This window comes from Hemiscyllium ocellatum, chromosome 1 (genome assembly GCF_020745735.1).
Source record: "Hemiscyllium ocellatum isolate sHemOce1 chromosome 1, sHemOce1.pat.X.cur, whole genome shotgun sequence".
In the NCBI taxonomy this organism is placed as follows: Eukaryota; Metazoa; Chordata; class Chondrichthyes; order Orectolobiformes; family Hemiscylliidae; genus Hemiscyllium; species Hemiscyllium ocellatum.
Genome location: NC_083401.1, coordinates 150,538,237 through 150,558,416, shown reverse-complemented (window position 1 = coordinate 150,558,416; position 20,180 = coordinate 150,538,237). Strand labels below are relative to the sequence as shown.

At 38.7% G+C, this 20,180-nt stretch overlaps 1 protein-coding gene across 1 annotated transcript in view; it reads right to left on the bottom strand.

The window, feature by feature from the left end:
* Window positions 1-20,180, bottom strand: part of tll1 (tolloid-like 1) — a 379,020-nt gene that overhangs the window by 185,170 nt on the left and 173,670 nt on the right. The window contains exons 7-9 of the mRNA XM_060832796.1: window positions 19,573-19,751; window positions 7,134-7,239; window positions 4,315-4,439 (exon numbers count right to left, since the gene is read on the bottom strand). Of these exons, the coding sequence (XP_060688779.1) occupies window positions 4,315-4,439; window positions 7,134-7,239; window positions 19,573-19,751 (410 nt within the window). The remainder of the gene's footprint in view (window positions 1-4,314; window positions 4,440-7,133; window positions 7,240-19,572; window positions 19,752-20,180) is intronic.

Below are 20,180 nucleotides of genomic sequence, written 5' to 3'. Positions count from 1 at the left end.
TAAAACAAAATCTCAAGGCTATTGTAGTAGCTACCAGAGGAAGTGGTAGCTTTAAAAAACATCTGGATGGGTATATGAATAGGAAGGGTTAGAGGGATATGGGCCAAATGCGATTAGATTGATTTAGGATATCTGGTCAGCATGGACGAGTTGGACAGAAGGGTCTGTTTCTGTACTATACATTTCTATGACTGTATATGAGCTCAATGCTGTTGTGACCAGGTGAGGAGGAGTGAATAGGCTTTCCTCTTTTCACCACCCTCAATTGGTCACAAAAAACATTTTGAATCCTTTTTAGTACTAACTGCATCATTATTCAATTAAAATGTAGTATTGGTCAAAATTAAGGAGCCAATCAGAGTGTTTTCCGGAGTGAAAGAGGAATTACACACACACACACACACACACCCTGCCGCACAGCACCAGGGTCCTAGGTTTGGTTCCAGCCTCAGGTGACTGTTTGTGTGGAGTTTGCACATTCTCCCTGCGTCTATGTGAGTTTCCTCTGGGTGCTCTGGTTTCCTCCCACAGTCCAAAGATATGAAGGTTAGGTGCATTGGTCATACTAAAATTGCTATAGTGATAGGTGCATTAGTCAGAGGGAAATGGGTCTGGGTGGGTTATTCTTCGGAGGGTCAGTGTGGACTTGTTGAGCTGAAGGGTCTGTTTCCATACTGTAGGGAACCTAATCGAATTTAAGCTAATGTCTAATACAAAAAGAAATCAAAAATAGACAGTTTTTAAAAAATCTTCGAGTTCTTGAGGTGTAAGGTTTTAACTTGGGATCATGATTAATTGATGTCTCTTCTCCCCACAACAATAGCAATATTGGTAGATATCCTAAAATTCTCAGTGAATTAATGTTTCTCCAATTTGCTCCATCACAAGGCGCTGCTTTGAGAAGCTGGGAAAAACATGGGAGAGCAAGCTTTCTAGTTCAACTGGTAGCAATTCACCTTTTTTCTCTTTGCTTTGCCCCAAAAGCTGTTTCCTGAAGCACAGTTCCTATGACTTACTTTAGAGTTTTTGTCGTGGGCGGCACGGTGGCACAGTGGTTAGCACTGCTGCCTCACAGCGCCTGAGACCCGGGTTCAATTCCCGACTCAGGCGACTGACTGCACATTCTCCCCGTGTCTGCGTGGGTTTCCTCCGCGTGCTCCGGTTTCCTCCCACAGTCCAAAGATGTGCGATTCAGGTGAATTGGCCATGCTAAATTGTCCGTAGTGTTAGGTAAGGGGTAAATGTAGGGGTATGGGTGGGTTGTGCTTCGGCGGGTCGGTGTGGACTTGTTTCCGAAGGGCCTGTTTCCACACTAAGTAATCTAATCTAATCAAACTACATCCTTGTCAGGTGCCTTTCATCTTAATCTGTGAAACTTCCAAAAACGGGAAAAATCAAATACAATTGATTGGTCTTAGTTATTTTGATAACATTTTAATTTCAGATCAGACCAAATCTTTTACATTGGCGAGTTTATGAATTGGATTAAATGGGTCATTTGACCACGGCAGCCAATTTATGTCATCCTTTTTAATTTTAAAACCATTCTAGTTCACAAGAGGTACCAATTATTAAAATCAGATCGTCAAAGTCGAAAAGTGACAGCCCATTTTTACCATAGTCATAATGTAGCTGGACTGACAGAACAGGTTCTAATGGAGTCTCATTTAACTGTGTCCTGGTAAATTGTGCACATTGTTAATGAATCCTCATTAGTTTGCACTACTGTCACAGTTCTCTTTTGACATCAACGTCCAGATCCCAATTGTGATAATTATATTATGAGGACCCTAGCTGCCACTGATAAAGGCCCAGCAGAATACACATGAAAAAATGTCATCAGCAATAACCGGAGTGACTACTCAGACCCAAAGTTTAATGACAGCTGACTAGAAGTACTCAGGATGTTCAAAACAGTGTTACCTCTTCACAATCATCTACACCACATGCGGGGGCTTGACTAAGCATGCAGTGAATCAATTGTCACTCCAATTCAGATTCCAAATCATTACTTGCTTTGCAGAGAAGCCCAACAAGGTTCAGGTTAGTGTACCGCTGTACATAATTTTCTTCAACAGTGCCAACGTCATATTGATTAGGTATGGGATTGACAAGGTTACTGAACATGAAGTAGCTATTAATGCTTCGATTCTTATTTTGATTTATGGTGCAATGTATTCTGTGAAAATAGGAATTAACAATCTCTAATTAAGTGATCTGTTTCGCCTTGCTGATTATTGTCAAAATCAAAACACAAAGAGGTGAACTCAAAAGGCATCATCATGTGGGTGCTGGATAAAACCTTATTAGAAATCTTGCAATCCAAACTGGACCTTACATCAGTCACGAGTAAATAGTGAGGTCTGCAGATGCTGGAGATCAGAGCTGAAAATGTGTTGCTGGTTAAAGCACAGCAGGTTAGGCAGCATCCAAGGAACAGGAAATTCGACGTTTCGGGCCAGAGCCAGGACGTTTCCGGATGAAGGGCTCTGGCCCGAAATGTCGAATTTCCTGTTCCTTGGATGCTGCCTAACCTGCTGTGCTTTAACCAGCAACACATTTTCAGCTTACATCAGTCACATCAAGCGCAGTTCGAACAATGAGAAAAGGGAGCAATCACTGTCATTGCTCCATGCTCGTGTTGTGGGAAAATGTCTCACCACCACCAAGTTTACCCAGCCATTAATGCCAAGTGCCATGCACACCATAGAAAGAGTTGGTTGATTCTTCATAGCAGTGGAGACTTCCATCAACAAAACAAACAAAAAAGTTATTTTGGGAGAAGCATCAAAACCACAGGATAATTTCGCGAAAGCAGACATCTTGGCTAAATTTATCAACAGTTCTCAGGTGAAGCTACAGAGCTTCATAATGCCATCACTCATCTACTCAGAGACATTGCTCTGAAATAGCAAATGGTAGCAGCAGTTGTAGTTATCCTGGGACATGTGGGGATAATGATCAGATATTAGCAGCTGTTGTAGTTATCCCATTTGGGGTGAGTATCAAAAGGCCCTAGTAGCAGCTGTAGCCTCAGGGCATCCATTCACACTGCCAGACTGGTGCTTCTGAATTGCAAGGAATGGCTACCTGTCCAAGCACCCTTCAGGTATGGCATCCAGACCTTTGATCTCAAGAGGTAATGGTAGGGAAAGCCAGCTTCTTACCAGACCCCACTGCAAAACTAATGGACACTTCATCCATGAATATGTAATTGGGTAGCAAATTCATGACTCCACATGATCAACCACCCTGCCCACAAGCTGAATTCTCACTTCTGGTAAGACATTGTACAATACAACAAAATTCCAACCATCATGTTTCAATGGTTTAAACTCATTTTTCAATTTCATGTCAATGCTTTCTTCCATCTGGCTTTCAATAAATAATTGTGTGAATGATGCCATAATTTGTAGATCCTTGTATTTATGATGCACATCTGATGGACCAGTCCATATAAAAAACAGTAGAACAGCAAAGAACAATGAATTTCAGAATTTTGAAAACCAGAGTTTTGTCTCTTAACCATCAATATATTCCTGATGTGTATCTACATACATTTAGAGATTTTATCTTAATGAAGAAGTATTATACAACACTCAGCATTTGACAAGCAGGAAGTAACATAAACTAATTAAAAGTCAATTTAATTGAAGCACCATCATACTACACTACATAGCACATGCAAGGTGGCTCTAAGCCAGAGTTGTACTGAACCCTGCGATAAATCAAACCGTCATTTCCACCTGCTTTAGTCAGAATGTGCTTGATCACTAGATTGGCATGTGGGATTGGGGTTGCCATGTCATGTTCAAGACACTGGTCATCCACTATCAGCGTATTTTCATGTGAAATTGGTGGGATACTTACAAACTCAAACATTTCTAATGCTGACTCACTTGGGAAAACCAATTCATCATTTACAGTTGCAAGTGTGTCTGACTGTATCTAATCAGGTTTGTGGTTTCTTAGTATAATTTTCAACAGCTGAGAATTTGTTAAAAAGCCTTAGATTTAAACAAAGCACCTGGAGGCAAAAAGAGCTCAGATAAGTGCAGATAGAGTACAATCTAGTCTTATATCATGTTGTACATTGATATAAGATTTTGTCAACACTTTGCTGACAGTTTACAGTATAAAGCATATCATTGATATATAAATGTTCACATCATCACTGCAAGAAAAGTGATTTCCACTGCTTTGTAACATTATTCTCATATCACTGAGTTATATTTTGAAATTAATCACAGTCCCTTCTGTCTTTAATTTGTTCTAGTACGCTAAGACCAAATCCCCATGTGTGCAGCATAATACCTGGACATCTATACAGCTTCCTTGCCTGTGCAATGTCTCCTTTACTTAAGCGTGCACGCTGTCCAATGGCAGGTCTTACGCCATTCTCATCACGTCCAGGGAGAATAGTATCCAGAAACATTCCTCTAAGAAAAAGAAAGAACTGTCACTTCATAAAACAATATCTTCAGTTCACTTCATATGTGTTTCTGAATGGGAGAGGAGGGGTAGGGAAAATCTCCTTTCTTTAAATTTCTCATGGAATCCTGAACATACAACAAAGTAATATTTCACTATATAATCATGTGATTATATTATCTAAATTTCGTAAATAAATAACAACATTCCAATTTTGATGAAGGGACTATTGTGAGTTAGTTGATCCCAACAGAACAGGAAATAGGTGGTTACGTTTCCCCTGGTTTGAAAAGAATCATAGAATCTCTACAGTGTGGAAGCAGACCATTCAGCCCATTGAGTCACTCCAACCCTCCGAACAGTGTCCCACCCAGCCACCCTATCCCAGTAATCCTGCATTTTCTATGGCTAATCCACCAACCCGCACACCCCTGGACACTATGGACAATTTAGCATGGTCAATCCACCTAATCTGCATGCCTTTGGACTCTGGGAAGAACTGGACCACCCAGAGCAAACTCCACACTGACAGTCACCCAATGTAGAGTTGAACCCAAGTCCCCAAAGCTGTGAGGCAGCAGTGCTAACCACTGAGCTACCATGCCACCTGCCTTTTGGATTCCCTTTTACATATGTTACCAGTCTCTTCTCATGCTCATTGTTCCCCTTTGATTTTTCTACTTACCTCTTTGAATTTTCTATATTTTAGCTGGTTCTTGGTTGCATTATCTACCTGACATCTGTCAAAAGCAAGCTCTTTCTTCTTCATCTTAATCTTTGTTTTGTCATTCAACGAGATCTGGAATTGCTTACCCTATCTTTCCTCTGTGGGAATATACCTTTGATGTGGCCAAACGCTTTTCTTTAAAAGGCAGCCTATTATTTAATTACAGTTTTGCCTGACTACATTCAATTCCAATTCATCACGATCAGATCCATTCTTAATCTATTGAACTGCTAGAGTTCCTGCTTCTGATCAGAGTCTGGAAACAATGCTGGAAGTCTGCATATGTCAGATTTTAGATATAATGAGAAAAAGGTTCAGCTATGATAACCAATTCTGGCGAAATGCTCATTGATCTTGAATGACTGCAGTCTACGTGTAAATAATGGCAATTTTTGCTAAGTACTAAAGGTTATCATGTAGTCCAGAAACATGTTAATCCTTCAGCATGAAATGAAAGTAAGAAATTGGCAATCAAAATAATCAGCAAACAACAACAATATTTATTACAACAGAACATTTTTTTTAGATTCGATTCCATACAGTGTGGAAACAGGCTCTTCAGCCCAACAAGTCCACACTGACCCTCCATAGAGTAACCCACCCAGATCCATTTCCCTCTGACTAATGCACCTAACACTATGAGCAATTTAGCATGACCAGTTCACCTGACCTGCACATCTTTAGACTCGGGGAGGAAGCCAGAGCACCCGGAGGAAACCCACACAGATACATGGAGAATGCGCAAACTCCACACAGGGCAGGAATCAAACCCGGTCCCTGATGCTGTGAGGCAGCAGTGCTAACCACTGAGCCACCGTGCCATCCCGTGAAACATATTTTTAAGAAATGATATGTAAACCCATTCTCTTTCAACAATAATTTCCCTTTCTATAAGCACGCTTCATATTCTGAGATGTTTCAGTAAACTAATCACAGATTTTGAAATATCAGAATTCACAGGACCAGAGGAAAATTGTCCAAAAAGAAAGAGTTTCACCTGGCCAGGCCTGAATTTAATAAAAGTAATAAATATTACCTTTTTAAGACTAGAAGGACACTTCAGAGAGGTAGACGTTTTGTTTTTTTGCCCTGTGCAGTTTTAAACTTGAAATAAATTAACAGCAACAAGAAGTTTTACAGCACTGTCAGACATAGATTTTATGAGCTAGCACACTTGGAACATTTGTATGGTATCAGTGCATTATAGATATAGGGTCCATCAACACATTTATGAAGACAGAAGAAACTCCCGTGATGCACTATCATTCTCATCTTGCAGAGCTCCTATATTACGGGTGCTATTTTGTAAATTCTGGACCTTAATCTTTTGCATATTTTGAGCCTAGGCGTCCTTGCCCAAGCAATCTTTCATTAATACTTCGAAATGAACAAACTCAAAATGTTCCTGAATGAATCAGTAAGGAGAAGAGTGGTTCGCTGATTGTAATTAGAACCCTGAAAATTAGAATTGTCACCACCTTTTACACCATGAACATTGAATGATAATATAAAACAGATTTCACTATCCTAAGCTCAGGATTACGAAGATTAATTGTATATCGCAGCTGTCATCTATCTGAAATCAGCTAGCACAATATGCATCAAAAATGTGGATTGTTTATAACTACTTTACTTTTCCTTTATTACACATTACAGATTGTTTCTGATCCTGAAACATCAAAGTTGTACTATCTGGCAATTGAGAACAATCTAATTTGAATTATTTTCAGACACTTTTATTCCTGCAGTCAAGTAAAAAGGTTTTAAAGCAAATGGTTATTCTAGTCTCAACCTCCTACAGGTAAAGTCATTTTACACATCAAATATCAATTAGGAAAAAAGAGACAAAAAAATGAATAATCTCATTATACACAGTAGAACCCTGAACTAGCATTAATCCAGAGATATAGGACTCCTTGTAATGTAGAAACTAGCAAAATGTAAAAGTCAAAGAGATGTAACCTTTGACTCCAACCTTGAGAAGGTGTTCCTAGCATAGTGCATAATACTGTTGAAGTCATATGCTTCCCCAAGGGAGTTTACTTCACCAGGTTCCATCTTGAGGAAATTGTATTCTTGGCCTGTGTGCAGTAATAAGGAAAGAACATGGTTAACCATCGAACAATCTTAGTGATCAGCAACTCTAAAATTCTGAAATCGCTGCTGCAAAGACATCAAATTGCAGCGTTCTCTCTGATCTCCCGAGTTACATTTAGTTTACCAAATTTTGACAGTACCCAAACATTTTCCTAAACAATCAACCTCAGAAAATGCATTCCTGATTTGAATAAAGTTCTGATTCCATCATACAATATTTATGTACTGAGCTATTTCCCGAGCCAACTTTGACTGAATAGAATTGCTGTTCCAAGTACAACAGAGCATGGAGGAAATTCTTCTTAGCTCTTGCTGATAATGCACAAGAATTGAATATTGCTCAATACTCAGCAACAACAGGCCCTGAAAGAACCTTGAACGGAATATATATTAGCAGTATCTTGTGCTTTAAGTGAATTAATTTCACAAATCATAAACAATTCTGGAATACACCATGTTGTGATACAGAAATTAGTTCTCATTCTGTTTGGTTTTTGGGTGGAAAACAAAGAATAAAGAAATAATCTCAGGATGAGTGGAAAAACATCAAGGTAAATCTTAATCGAAGTGATGAATCTGATTGATTTGCAGACTACCCAAGTGGCCACTTACAATATAAATTACACGCGTTCTGTATGTAAAATATAGGATGAATGTCAAGTTTATGCCCTGTTGAAGAAATGAGTTTGGATAAAACAAACTCAGAATCATAGAATCTCTACAGTGTGGACACAGGCCATTTTGCCCATTGAGTCCATGCAACACCTCCAGAGAGCATTCCACCCAGACTCACCCCCCTATCCTATCCCTGAAACACTGAATTTCCCTTGGGTATTCCACCTAGCTTGCACATTCCTGGACATTATGGGGCAGTTTAGCTTGGCCAATCCATCTAATCTGCACTTCTTTAGACTGCAGGAGGAAACTCGAACACTTGGAGGAAACACGTGCGGACACAGGGAGAACGTGACAACTGCACACAGAGTTGCCCGAGGCTAGTATTGAACCTAGGACAGTGGCGCAAATTGAACCCAGGTGTTGAACTAGACTTTAGCTAGCGTCACTGAAGTCAAGAAATATCAGCTAGGTTTAAAACACTCGATCACTATTCAATTACCACTGATTGCTGTGTAGTGGGGTCAGGATCAAACGTCACTACACTGTTTTTGATAGTTGAATAGTCCACAGGCATTCAATGTTGATATACATTGACGAAGGATAGCTACTAGACTTAAATATCAAAAAGTTACCAGCACGTGGGAAATCACATGTCAGCAGTCAGCAATTTTGTACAGAACTGGAGAGAAGAAATCCTTGTATTAAAAATAAGCAGCTGCTGAAATTCATTTCAAGAGTAGCAGGGACTTAAAGTACAATAGAAGTCTACTTAAAGTACATAGGCTGGATTCAGAAATAAAGTAACTCCCACTTTACAAATTTTCACTGTTCAGCAACTGCTATTCTATGGTCAACTACAATCAATAGATGTCAGCACAATTTAAAACTCCAATCTGCTTCTATGTATAAATTGAAGTTTCCAAAGTGATTACTATTCCCATTTATTTGCATTGTATTTCTAAATAGATAGTTAAATGGGGTAATTAGCTATAAAAAGAGTTACATGGGCAATTATATGAATGCAAAAATGAGGTCCACGTGCTGACAGGGAAATTATGTGCGCAAAAATCATAAAGAAACTTTACAAGACCAATTCTCTACTTTCAATTTGATTGAATGATCGATTGGTTCTATTCCTAGTTGCAGTCCTCCAAGCTGAGTGGCAAGCATGTTGCATAGCTGTATGACATGATCTCAGTTTGATCTCTTAAAGAGTTAACGCAAATGCTGAATTTGGTGAAGTTAGGATGCGAACAACAACGATTCCCTAACAACAAGGCCAATGCCCTAGAGTTAGTACTTCCCTTGAAATATTGTTGCGTGCAGCCAGGGGAAGGAGAGTGATACCTTTCCTCAAAAATGAGAGAAAGAAACCTGATGCAATGAATGGGAACATGTGATTGAAAGGAGTTGAGGAAGTGAACAGCTGCAGTGTTGTAGCCTACTATTGGATGCAGTGCAGGATGTGGTTTAATGACCTAACTAGATCAGAATACAGCTGCCAGTTCATCTACATTTACATCTCCTCCATCCCTGCCCCACATCAACTTTTGTCTTGCCAAGCACACTTCTTCACACCATCTTTCACACCCGTTTAATGTCAGATGCTGAAAATGTAGCAATTTATAACCTGTCCAAATATTTCTCACTATTGCCACTAAGTCCAATCCTTGAGCAATCTAGTGCATTGATAGTTACCCTCATGGAATACATTGCATTGACTGAGTAAATACACGATCTTCAAATAAAAGCCTGTTTGTTTAACCCTTTAAAATATTGACATAAAATCCAATGGAAATGGAAAGAACTTATGTCGAGAAAACTGTGAACACATCCACTCTGGAGAGAATGGAACTTTGGATATAGTTCGTAAACAACAAGGACATGCAGTAAACAGCATATCTGCCATCCTTTGTTGGCTCAACATTGTTACTATTACACAGGTTCCCTTGCCTCATTGATTTTTAAGAGCTACCATCTTACTGACAAGGCTTCAGGCTGCTCCAAAAACTCATTCACATTATGATAGCTGGGAGAAATTCCAACGCAACAACGGACCGAATTCATAAAATTCTAAAGCGATCAACAATACTCTAAATAAAACAACTCAACATTTTAAACAATTCAAAGTTAGCATGCCCATCTCCCAATGGTAACAGATGTCATAAATATTTCAGGATTTGAGTCTGCATGAAAAACTAATCAGGGCCACAGTCTGTGTACAAAGGTTCATTGAGGTCTATCAATTAGTTTTTGAGAAATGCTACTTATTGCAAAACAAAAAGGTGAAAGCATTACCTATATTTAACTTTAATGGCACAGCTCAAAAATAAAACTTCTTCATCCAAATAACACCACTACCCAAAGCTTAAAAATCCCTTTCTGTCGAAGCTGAACTAGTGGTGTTGGGTAGTAATGCTCTCCCAAAGGTTGAAATAAGCTGGTTTCCCACATACAAGGAAAGCAAGTGTGTTCTTTCGCAATAAACATCATACAATTTGTGCAGTTTTGTAAACTGTTGCACTTCCAGGAAAGGGAGAATGTACTTCCAGCAAAGGGAGGTTCTATCTTTACCTCCCTGAGCAGTGACTGAAGACGTTCTAAAATTTGTTCATTTCATTAATTTTTTTTATAACAACTGGCCACTGGTTGGAGTCTCTGCAGCTATTTTTTCCTAAATCAAAATGTTCCTCACACAAGCATTTGAAAACCACTGATGCTCCAGCTGCTGACCAGAAAGAGCCCCAGACAGCTGTATGCATCCATGTTTTACATTTTGGCGGGAACACAGTGGGTTTTTATCCCAATTAATTAAATGAGGAAAAATCAAGAGAGTTGTCCAATTTAGAATATTATTCTGTAGAAAATATTCAAATCACAATCCATGTTCAATCATTGATAGGAACATTAAAAATTGTTCTTTTATTGTAATTTCAACTAAATATTATTCATGAATAATAGCTTGGGTTATTTGAGGTCATTCCCAAATCAGAGTTAGAAACTTGAGGCTTCAACCTTCATGCTAGATGTGAATGCATGATCCAGGCGGACAATTTAGTACATGCAGAAGAGGTTTTGTGCTGTCAGAGTTGCCAAACTTCTGGGTGTTAATTGTTTTTAGAACTCAAAAGGACAATCAAACGTCCCACTGCACCATTCACAAAAGAGAAGGCATTCCTATTCAGCTCTCAACCTAAGACTTGCAATTGACCAGGTTCGGTCTATGAGATATTGCAGGTGAAGGATGATATTTTGTGGATGTAACAATCATTGCACTCTTAAAAAGAATTGCATCAAGAACTGCAAAGCTGTAATGTACGTATGTATGTACATGGATAAATATACTTGGTCACTATTGTACACTCAAACCAGAGTTTTTTTTAAATGAAACGGGTTTAACAAGTATTAATTTTTTAGATTTATTACTTTCCAACTGATGTTATCCTAAAATTGTTTTGACATTTCTGAATGCTTTAAGACCATGAGGAATAGGAACAGGAGTAGACCATGCAGCCTCTTAGGCCTGCTTTGCCTTGGAATAGGATCATGGCTGATATGACATTCCTCACATCCATTTTCCCATCCTTTCTCCTTAACTCTCAACTCCCCTACTGACCAAGGATTTCTTTGTTTCTGCCTTAAATATACACAAGGACTCTGCCCCATAGCTCTTTGTAGTAAGGAGTTCCAAAGACTCTCAATCCTCACAATAAATTTCTCCTCATTCTAGTCATAAATAGTTGCCCATTCGGGTGCTTGGTCAGTGAGAGGGTTAGGGTGGTCGATCAGTGAGAGGGCTCGTGTGCTCGGTCAGTGAGAAGGTGAGGGTGCTCGGTTAAAGAGAGGATTAGGGTGCTCAGTAAGTGAGAAGGTTCGGATGCTCGGTCAGTGAGAGGGTTAGGTTGCTCGGTAAGTGATAAATGTTAGGGTGCTCGGTCAGTGAGAGAGTTCCCTCTGATCACATGTTTCTCCTCATGGGAGAACCTCTTTCAACATCTACCTTGTCAAGCCTTTTCAGAAGTCTACATGTTTCAATGAGATTACTGCTCATTCTTCTAAGCTCCAGTGAATAGAATCCTAACCTGTTTAGCTTTCGCTCACAAGGATAATCCCTCCATATCATGGATCATCCTAATTAACCTTTTTTGAACTGTCCCCAATGAAATAATACTGTTTATTAAATAAGGGGACCAAAACCTCTCATGGTACTCCCAATGTGGTCTCATCTTGTACAGTTGCAGTCGGACTTCCCCCAATCATACTTCAAAACCCCTTGAGAACTAAGGCCAACATTCCATTAGCCTTTCCTATGTGTTGCAGCTTTTCATAGTTTTTCTCCTTTTAAATAATACTACTTCACATTTTCCCACATTGTACTCAAATTGAAAACCTTTTACCCACTTACATAACCTATCAACAGCTCTGTAAACTGTACCCCTCTCACAACATGTGTTTTCACCTATGTCTGTGTCATCATTAAATCTAGCTACAGCATGTCCGCTTCCTTCATTGAAGTCATTCAGATATATGGTTGCAGTCCGAGCACTAATCCTCGTAGAACGCCACTGGTTACAGGTCACTAACCTGAAAAGAACTCCTTATCTTCACTTGCTGTTTCTAACTCATTAGCTAATGTTCTACGCATGCCAATATATGAACTCCATCACCACAGGCCCTTTAACTCATACCTCAACTTTCTAAAGGTACCTTTCTCGAACACCTTCTCGAAGTCCAAATACAACACATCTACTGGTTCCCCTCTATCATCTGGTTAATGCTTCTAATGGATTAAATCAGACACTATTTCCTTTTCATGAAGCCATGTTAACTCTGCTTGATTAGATTATGAATTTCTAAATGTTCTGCTATAACACCCTTAATCGTTGATTCCAATACTGCTCCAACATTAAATGTTAGGCTAATGAGCCTGCTTGATGCCTCATTCACCTTTTGAAAAGGGGTCGTACTAGTAGTTTTCCAATCCTCTGACACTTATCCAGAACTCAGGGATTTTTAGAAAATTATAATGCATCCACTAGTTCAATGGTTACCTTTTTTATTTAAATGATCCTAGGATCAGGGCCAGGAGACATACCAATTTGTAATATTTTCTATAAATGCATCCTGAATAAAAGACTAACATTTTTCTGGATTGTTTGTGTTTTTCTTTACCAAACCAAACTCTACTGAAATGTTTTGATGAAATCAATAATCCTAGAAATATTCATGATGTATTTAAATGGTTATAACTCACTTTATTACTGCTTTATCAACTACCAGGAATCTCACATAGATACAATTCATAAGCAGTGCACAATTAAATTCAGTTACAATTCTACAAATCCCAGGTTCATAGGATCATTTCCTACAAAATATTCAGTTTTATCAGAAATATACTTAACAATCTTCTGCATGTCAAATAAAATCAATATTACTACATTGCTAATTCTTCCATCGAATGTAAGTTGCAGCTTTATATCACGCTGGATGCTCCCTTCGATGTCCCATTCAAGGACTTCAAAAAGTGCACCCCAAGGACAATCAAAATAAAATGCAACTAATATTACATCTACGCAAGTTGATCAGAAGTATTGAACTGCTCAGTTGTTTCTCACCATGGGTACCTATTTATGTTAGAAAATTGCTTAACACTAGGCTATATACTGTGACACATCTTGTTATGGACAAGTTATAAACATATCAAAACTTATGAGTTACTCAGTAGCTTAATCATCATCAGCAACATAAGGTCATTCCAACATTCTTAGCAATAACATTTGATATGCCTTTTTTTTTGCTTTTTCAGCAAATATAAACTACATTCAGTGACAATTATAAATGTCATGGAAAGTGTTTTAAGTAATTAATATTTCATCCAAGGTAAACAGATTATACAACAAAAAGTAATTAATTTGAAATACAAATCATGCCAAAATATTTTCAGTTGGCCAACAATCAAAATCTCAATGTCAACAATTAATCCTTCACTACCAATTTAATTTAAAGTGAAAACCACAGTAGCTGTGACACAAATGATGGATTTTCACTACTGCTAGTCTGAAGAAAGGATTGCAAGGCCTTCCAGCTCCTTCACCAGAATTCCAAAATTCCCTGAATAAATGATCACACCCCTCAGTTTTTTGTTTAGCTATGCTGTATGAATTTCTTAAATATGAAGCTACATCACAATGGAAACTACTTTAGAGATTGTATGGCCCTCTTCTTGAAATTTTCCTCGCATTGTAAATAACAAAAAAATGCTCTTAAATTCAAATGTACATGATGTTCTGAAACAAATTTGGTAAGAAATAAAGTGACAGACAAATTCTATTAACATGCATCTATAAACAAATGAATTAGGAGCAGGGGCAAGGTCAGTATGGGCTGCAGCAAACCGTGCTGTTGGACATTTGGCCCAAAGTAGAAATTCGGTGCAAAGGGGGACAGAGGTGCTTTAACTATGATTTACTACAAGAAGTAAACTCTCCAGAATGACAGGTAAGTGGGAGAGGATAAAGGCTGATCTGCAATGAGATCAATTGCAGAGAGATATCACAAACCTCCAAATGATGTGAGTTCCAGGAAATAAGTTGAATTGAGAGTAGTTATTCAAATAAAAGTAAGGTCTTCATGTAGTGATTAGAACCAGGTTAACAGAGGTTCTTGATGGGGGTTGTTAACCAGGACAAATCAAGAAAGCCCTGGCTCACCAATATAACCAGGAGATTAGAAAGAAGGAAAGAAAAAAATGAAAGGAGGAAAGAAGAAGGAAAGAAAGAAAAGAAAGATAACATGGCAGCATTTCAGGGTTGCCATTTGGATATTGATACTCAGAGTGCACGAGGAACGGACATGAGTATACAAACACAGAAAATTTACAGGGGGTGATTTAATGGTTCTTTACATAAATGTACATATTAGGAAGAAATTAAATGTATCAACAGCACAAATGCAGGTTAATGGTGCTAATCTTATAGCCATAATGGACACTATAGTTATAAGGACATCAAAACTGAGAACCAAATATTCAGGAGAAAGTGACTTTTCAAAACTATAAGCAAGAAAGAAAAAAGTAGTGGGGTAGAATTATTGATATACAATTAAATAAGCACAATAGCTAGAACTGATTTTCGATCAGAAGACATAGAATCCATCAGGGTGGAGGTAAGAAATAAAAAGGGAAAGAAGACACTGGTAGAAAGAGTCTGCAGTCTCCCTAACAATAGCCATACGGTAGGATACAGAATAAATAAGATGATATTGAGGGCATGTAACAAAGGCAGTACATTAATCATGGGTGACTTTCATATTCATGTTCATTGGAATAGTTAGTTTAGCAAAAATTGCCATGAGTAGGAATTCATAAAGTGTACTCAAGACAATTTCCTAGAACAATATGTTGTAGATCCAAACAGAGCTCAGGATGTTTAGGATCTGGTGAAGTATAATCAAGTTTAATAAATGGCATCAGTGTAAAGGTTTCTCTAGGAAATAGTGATCATAACATACTAGAATTTAGCATTCAGTTTGAGAGGAAGGAAATAAGCCAATCATAGTTAACCAAGTTAAGAATTGCATCACGTGGAAATAAAAAATGTACAATGCAACAAATATTAGTAGTAAACCAGAGGATTGGAAAACTTTAAAAACCAGCAATAGGCAATCAAAAAAGTAATAAAGAGAAAGAAAATAAACTTTGAGGGTAAACTTTGCAAGTAGATCAATACAGATCAATAAAGACAGACAGCTAGAACTTCTTTAAATATATATAAAGGAAGAGAGAAGCCAAAGTGAACCTACAACCCTGAGAGAATGAATCTGGGAAGATAATAATAGGGAACAAGGAAATTGCAGAGGAATTGAATAAATACTTTGCATCAATCTTCACAGAAGAAGACACCAATAACATTCTAATATTTAAAAATAACAAAGTGGTAAAAGGAGACGGGAAATAAATACAATATATATCTCTAGAGAAAAAGTACTAGAAAATTAATGAAGCTAAAGACTGGTAAATCCACTGGACTTGAGATAAATCCTAGGATACTGAAGGAAGTAACTACATATGTAGTGGATGCACTGGTAGCAATTTACTTATGTTCTGGAGAAGTTCCAGATGATTGGAAGACAGTGAAGGAAGGTAAAACCTTTATTTAAAATAGATGGAGACCAAAAAAAAAGGTAGATATATGTTAATAGGTTAAAATCTATTAAGAAAATTTTAGCAACTATTTTAAGAGATGTAATAACAGAGCATTTAGAAATACAATATAACCAAACAGTCAGAATGGCTTTAGAAATAAAGAGTTATATACTTAGGACAGAGATGAGAAAAAAAAATATTTTCTCACAGGGTCATGAATCTGTGGAATTCCTTACCCCCAAAGGGCTGTTGAAACTAAGTAGTTATGTATATTCAAGAGAGAGATTGATTTTTTAATTGAAAAAGGGATTAAGGGCTATTGGGAAAGACAGGAAAGTGAAGTGAGGCTTAATGATCACACATGATCTCACTGAATACAGAACAGACCTGATGGGCTGAATGGATCATTACCTCTCCTACATTTTATCATCTTAGCAACAGGTCATTCAGGACCTTGAACCTGCTCAGTCACCGAATAAGATCATAGTTGATTTGATTGTAACTTAAAATGTACATTTCTGTCTACCTTGACACCCTTTCATCTATTGTGCAAGAAAGTAAAATGTTGGAAAGGTTAGAACCCAAATAAAACAGAAAACAATGGAAACACAGAGGAGGTTAGCAAGTACCTGTGGTGGGAGAAACAATGGGCAAAACTTAATAATTAATAGTATAACACCGATCATCATCATTGGTGGTCCCTCGCAGACAAGGATGACTCTTTTCCACTTTCAGGGTGAGTCCATAAGTTTAGACCGACGCAGCTACAACAGGCTCTGTTATACTTAGTGCTTCCTGATTGCTTCTCCTCCATTTTGGATAATCTTGGACCAGTGATTTCCAGGTGCTCATGGGAAAGCTGCATTTCATCAGTGAGGCTTGAGGGTATCACTGAAGTACTTCCTCTGTTCACCTGGGGCTTGCCTGCTGTTTCAAAGCTGGGAGTAGAGCACCTGCTTAGGGAGTCTTGTGTTGACCATATGGACGACGTGCCCAGCTCATCAGAGCCAATCAAACGTGGTCAGTGCCTCAATGCTGGGAATGTTGGTTTGGTTGAGAATGCTGGTGTTAGCATTGGTCGTACATCTCTCTCTTTCTCTGTCCTTCCATTGGCCACAGGTTGTCAAAGAGAATTGATTAATTACCAAGTGGCCACAAACACCCACCCAGGATCTAACTACAATTTACCCACTAACATGGCCCTTCCCAGGCACAGGTTAAAAATCAGAGATGACAGAAAGAGTGGGCAACAAGGCCCTCAAACAATAACTTAAGGGCCTCAACTCACCTCCCAGCAGGGAGGCTATCCTCAACCCTCTTGCCCTGGCTTTAACTAAGAGAACAAGTCTCCACCCCATTATAGGGTCCCGTCTACCTCCAAAACTATCTTTGGAGGGAGCATCAAATTCCACATTACGTTAACATTTTTGTTTGATGATCCTTTTTTCTGAATTTGGAATATTGGAATGTAACAAGCGCTAGACAAGTACAAAGAAATGGAAAGAAGATGGGATATGTGAAAAAGAACAAAAGGGAAGGTCTCTAATGAGGAAGGCAAACTTCAAATACTCAAAAAAGGGATAATAATGCAAAACAAACAGCAAACAAAAAGATGAGTCTGGTGGAGGAGTAAATGGTAATAAGGGAATCACTACTATAACTGCTGTCCAAAATTGGTAACGTAAATTGCTCTCAAAGTTATAACTCAGTGTTGAGGCTAGAAGATTGCAAAGTGCCTAATCAACAATTAAGTCCTGTTTTTTAAGCTTGATTTACATCAAGGTTCCACTAGAACAATGTAGGAAGTCTAGGACAAAGCAAGAGTTGGGGACGGGGAAGGAAGAATAACGATGATGGATGGCAAGAAACGTGATCACATTTGCAGACTAAATAAATGTGTTCTGAAAAGCATCTCCTTTTGCTTCATTCCTGAAATTTAGGTGGTGAAAAATAGAACTGGAGCCAATCTTTACACTGGTATGATTCAGTTTGGGAAGGGTGCACTGATAAACAAGACCCACTTGTCCACAAGCTTTCAAAAATGTGCAAATACTTAAGGAGTCCTCAACAGCATCGCCAGGCACCATGACGTCTCATAGCACAGAACAAGCATGGGAAAGGAAACCTCTTGCTGATTATTACCATTTTCCCTCAGCTGATGAATTAGTGCTCCTCCATTTTGAAAGGTGTTTGGAGGAAACACCAAGAGTGACAAACTCACAGAATGAACTGTGGTTGGGGGGAGTGGTTTGACATGAGCACAAGGAGTCAAGCTGGTGGAAGCATAAAGGGTATTGCTAGTAGATTAGGTCTGCTGAGGGAACAAATAAATTGGAAAACGTACTGGACCTCATCCTCACCAACCTGCTTGCTGCAGATGCATTTGTCCATACCAGAGGGACCAGCACACACTCCTTGTGGAAATTAAGTCCTGCCTTCACACTGAGAATACAATGCATCGTATTGTGTGGCATTATCACCACACTAAAAGTGACTGACTTCAAATGTATCCAGCAACTGAAGACTAGGCATTCTTGAAGGGGTGCAGGCATCAGCAGAATTATATACCAACACAATCTGCAACCCCACGCTTGGCATATCCCCCTCTCTACCATTACCATCAGGTCAGAAGATCACCCCTGGTTCAATGAAGAGCGCAGGACAGTACTATTTTAGCCAAAGGGAAGAACAATGAAAGACACCACTTCAAAACCACTGGCCACCTATTCTCCATTCGACAGGACCGATTCAGTATCAGTGAAGCAGTTTCACCTGTCATGTCTGCTTACTTTACCTAGCATATACTTTATCATATCTAAACACTGCTTCTTAACAAACTGAAATGATCAGAAAATTGCTACATCATTAACTGTCTATATTGGGTACAGTATCTGTGATCACAAATCCCTAAAATCAACACTTCCTAAACCAGTTTTGAACTGGAGAGCCACCAGAGTAGTCTTAGTCACTTACACCTTTCATATCTGATCAGAGCCTCTTTGTGAAAGAAAAGGACAATGACATACAGCTTCTACGTAAGTATTTAGAAATTTTTTTAAGGGCTCTTGTGATAGTGTCCCAACCTTGAGCTAGGAGGCCCAGATTCGAGCCCCATCTACTCTACAGGTGTGTAATAACATTTCTGAGTAGGTTAATTAGTAAACATTGACATTGGTTTTACACATTTCAATTTTTCCTCTCAACCTTCTTACCTGAAATCTAATTGAATCCTATGTCTAGCATCAAAAGGATCAGCTAGTGTCCTACTCCAAAACCACTGTCAAAAACCACTTTCCCAGCTTTAAGGCACCACCCAGCTGGGATTGAAATTTAAACTTTTTCCAACATCTTTACGCCAGGTAATTCACAGATCCTAAACTGAACAAAAGGTACGTATCCTTTTCACTCTAGGCACAATCACACCGGAGTGGTTTTATACTTATTTATTACATTCATAGCATTTTTATTTACCAGTGTAACACACAGACAGTTGATTATTGATGAATTACATGAACAAGAACTAAACACAAGTGTTCTTTGGCTTGTGGAATCTTACCAGGCTGGATGTTTTCTCTAATGATGGTCACGTGATCATCTCGGTCTGGTCTTGTGTGTTCATGCCAAAATCCAATCACATGGCCCAGTTCATGAACTACGATCCCAAACTTATCACAGTTTTTGCCAATGGATATAGCCTGAGGACCGTTACCACGTCTACCTACATAAGAGCAGCACCTGTCAAACGTAAACATCATCAGTTACAGAGTTCTCTACAATTCTGCACAGAACATTTGCCAGTTCCAAATACCATCAACAGTATTGTTTGTCTTTGTTAATTATGCTCTGATGATATATTTGGAGTCTTAAATTTTGTACTCATATGAAGACCATAGAGTCCACAGAATAGAATCCCTACAATGTAGAAACAGGATATTTAGCCCAACAAGACCACATCGACTCCTCAAACATCCCACCCAGCCCTACCCCATCTCTGTAACCCTGAATTTCCATGGCTAATCCACCTAACCTACACATCCCTGGGCAATATAGCTTGGCCACTCTATCTAACCTGCACATCTTTGGACTGTGGGAAGAACCGGAGCAGCTGGAGGAAACTCCACACAGACAGTTACCCAAGGCTAGAATTGAACTCGGGTCTCTGGT